Consider the following 933-nt stretch of genomic DNA (forward strand, 5'->3'; position numbering starts at 1 on the left):
AAGCAAAGAAGCTTGATTACTCTTCCCCTCTCTCGCACTGCTGCTGCTTGGTGGGGGCCAGCATTTTGCAGGGACGGATGCCGATCAGCAAGAGCCTGCGGTTTGCATACACCGTGCTGGGCTGCCTCAGGGCTTTCCCAAACCAGTTATTCCTGCAGCACTGTATAACACCACATTATAATCCTGACAGCATCAGTAAGCAAGGAGGAAGGGGAAGGACAGCACAGGCTTACACAGCAAGCAGCAGGCCATTGCTGTCCCCTCTGCCTTGTCCATTTGGGTTCTGCAACACCAGTGCCTGGATCTTGGTGGTTCCTTTTGCTCCTGCTGTGCACCCAACAGCTCTCATAGCTTTTCCTTATCCTCCGAGAAGGCAGATCAACCCTATCGTTATTCTTCCTGTAATCCCTTTTACACCCCATGCATTTTGAAGGCCTTTCCCTATGGTCTCTGTACGCTTCAGTAGGTCAGGCACAAGGGCTGGCCCTTGCCTAGCCCTATAGATCTTAACCGTACAGTTAAAACAGTCATTTTCTGAGTCAGTACCAGAGTTTCTTACCTTGAGCTCCTTGACTGTAAAACAGTCTGTGAGCAGACTCGACATCCAAAAAGTAGTCCATTTTGAAGGAACTTTATGTTTGTGTACAATACTCCAGTATGGACAGTCAGTCAGATTCCTGGGAAAGATTACAGAAATGCCAGACAGGAAAAAGCTGGTGAGTTTCTTTGTGGAAAGAATTGTGTAGGCAGTCACGAAAGTACTTCATTTGGCATATTAGGGTCAAAGCATTTTCAAATCACTATTCATAGAACTTCATAAGCATCCTAATTTTAGGATGTTTGGTTTAAATCCTTGTCTAAAGACATAAAAGAAAAGTCCTACTGCAGTATTAGCAAGATTCCTAGTACCTTCCTAGTACAATCACCTTTATT

At 45.3% G+C, this 933-nt stretch overlaps 1 protein-coding gene across 1 annotated transcript in view; it reads right to left on the reverse strand.

Annotated features, from left to right (window-relative positions):
• PHACTR1 (phosphatase and actin regulator 1) overlaps positions 1 to 620 on the reverse strand; it is a 313,243-nt gene extending 312,623 nt beyond the window's left edge. Inside the window, exon 1 of the mRNA XM_035893441.1 lies at positions 560 to 620. Within this exon, the coding sequence (XP_035749334.1) occupies positions 560 to 620 (61 nt within the window). The remainder of the gene's footprint in view (positions 1 to 559) is intronic.
• Positions 621 to 933: the final 313 nt, after the last annotated feature.

This window comes from Egretta garzetta, unplaced genomic scaffold (genome assembly GCF_000687185.1).
Source record: "Egretta garzetta isolate BGI_Z169 unplaced genomic scaffold, ASM68718v1 scaffold14, whole genome shotgun sequence".
Lineage (NCBI taxonomy): Eukaryota > Metazoa > Chordata > Aves > Pelecaniformes > Ardeidae > Egretta > Egretta garzetta.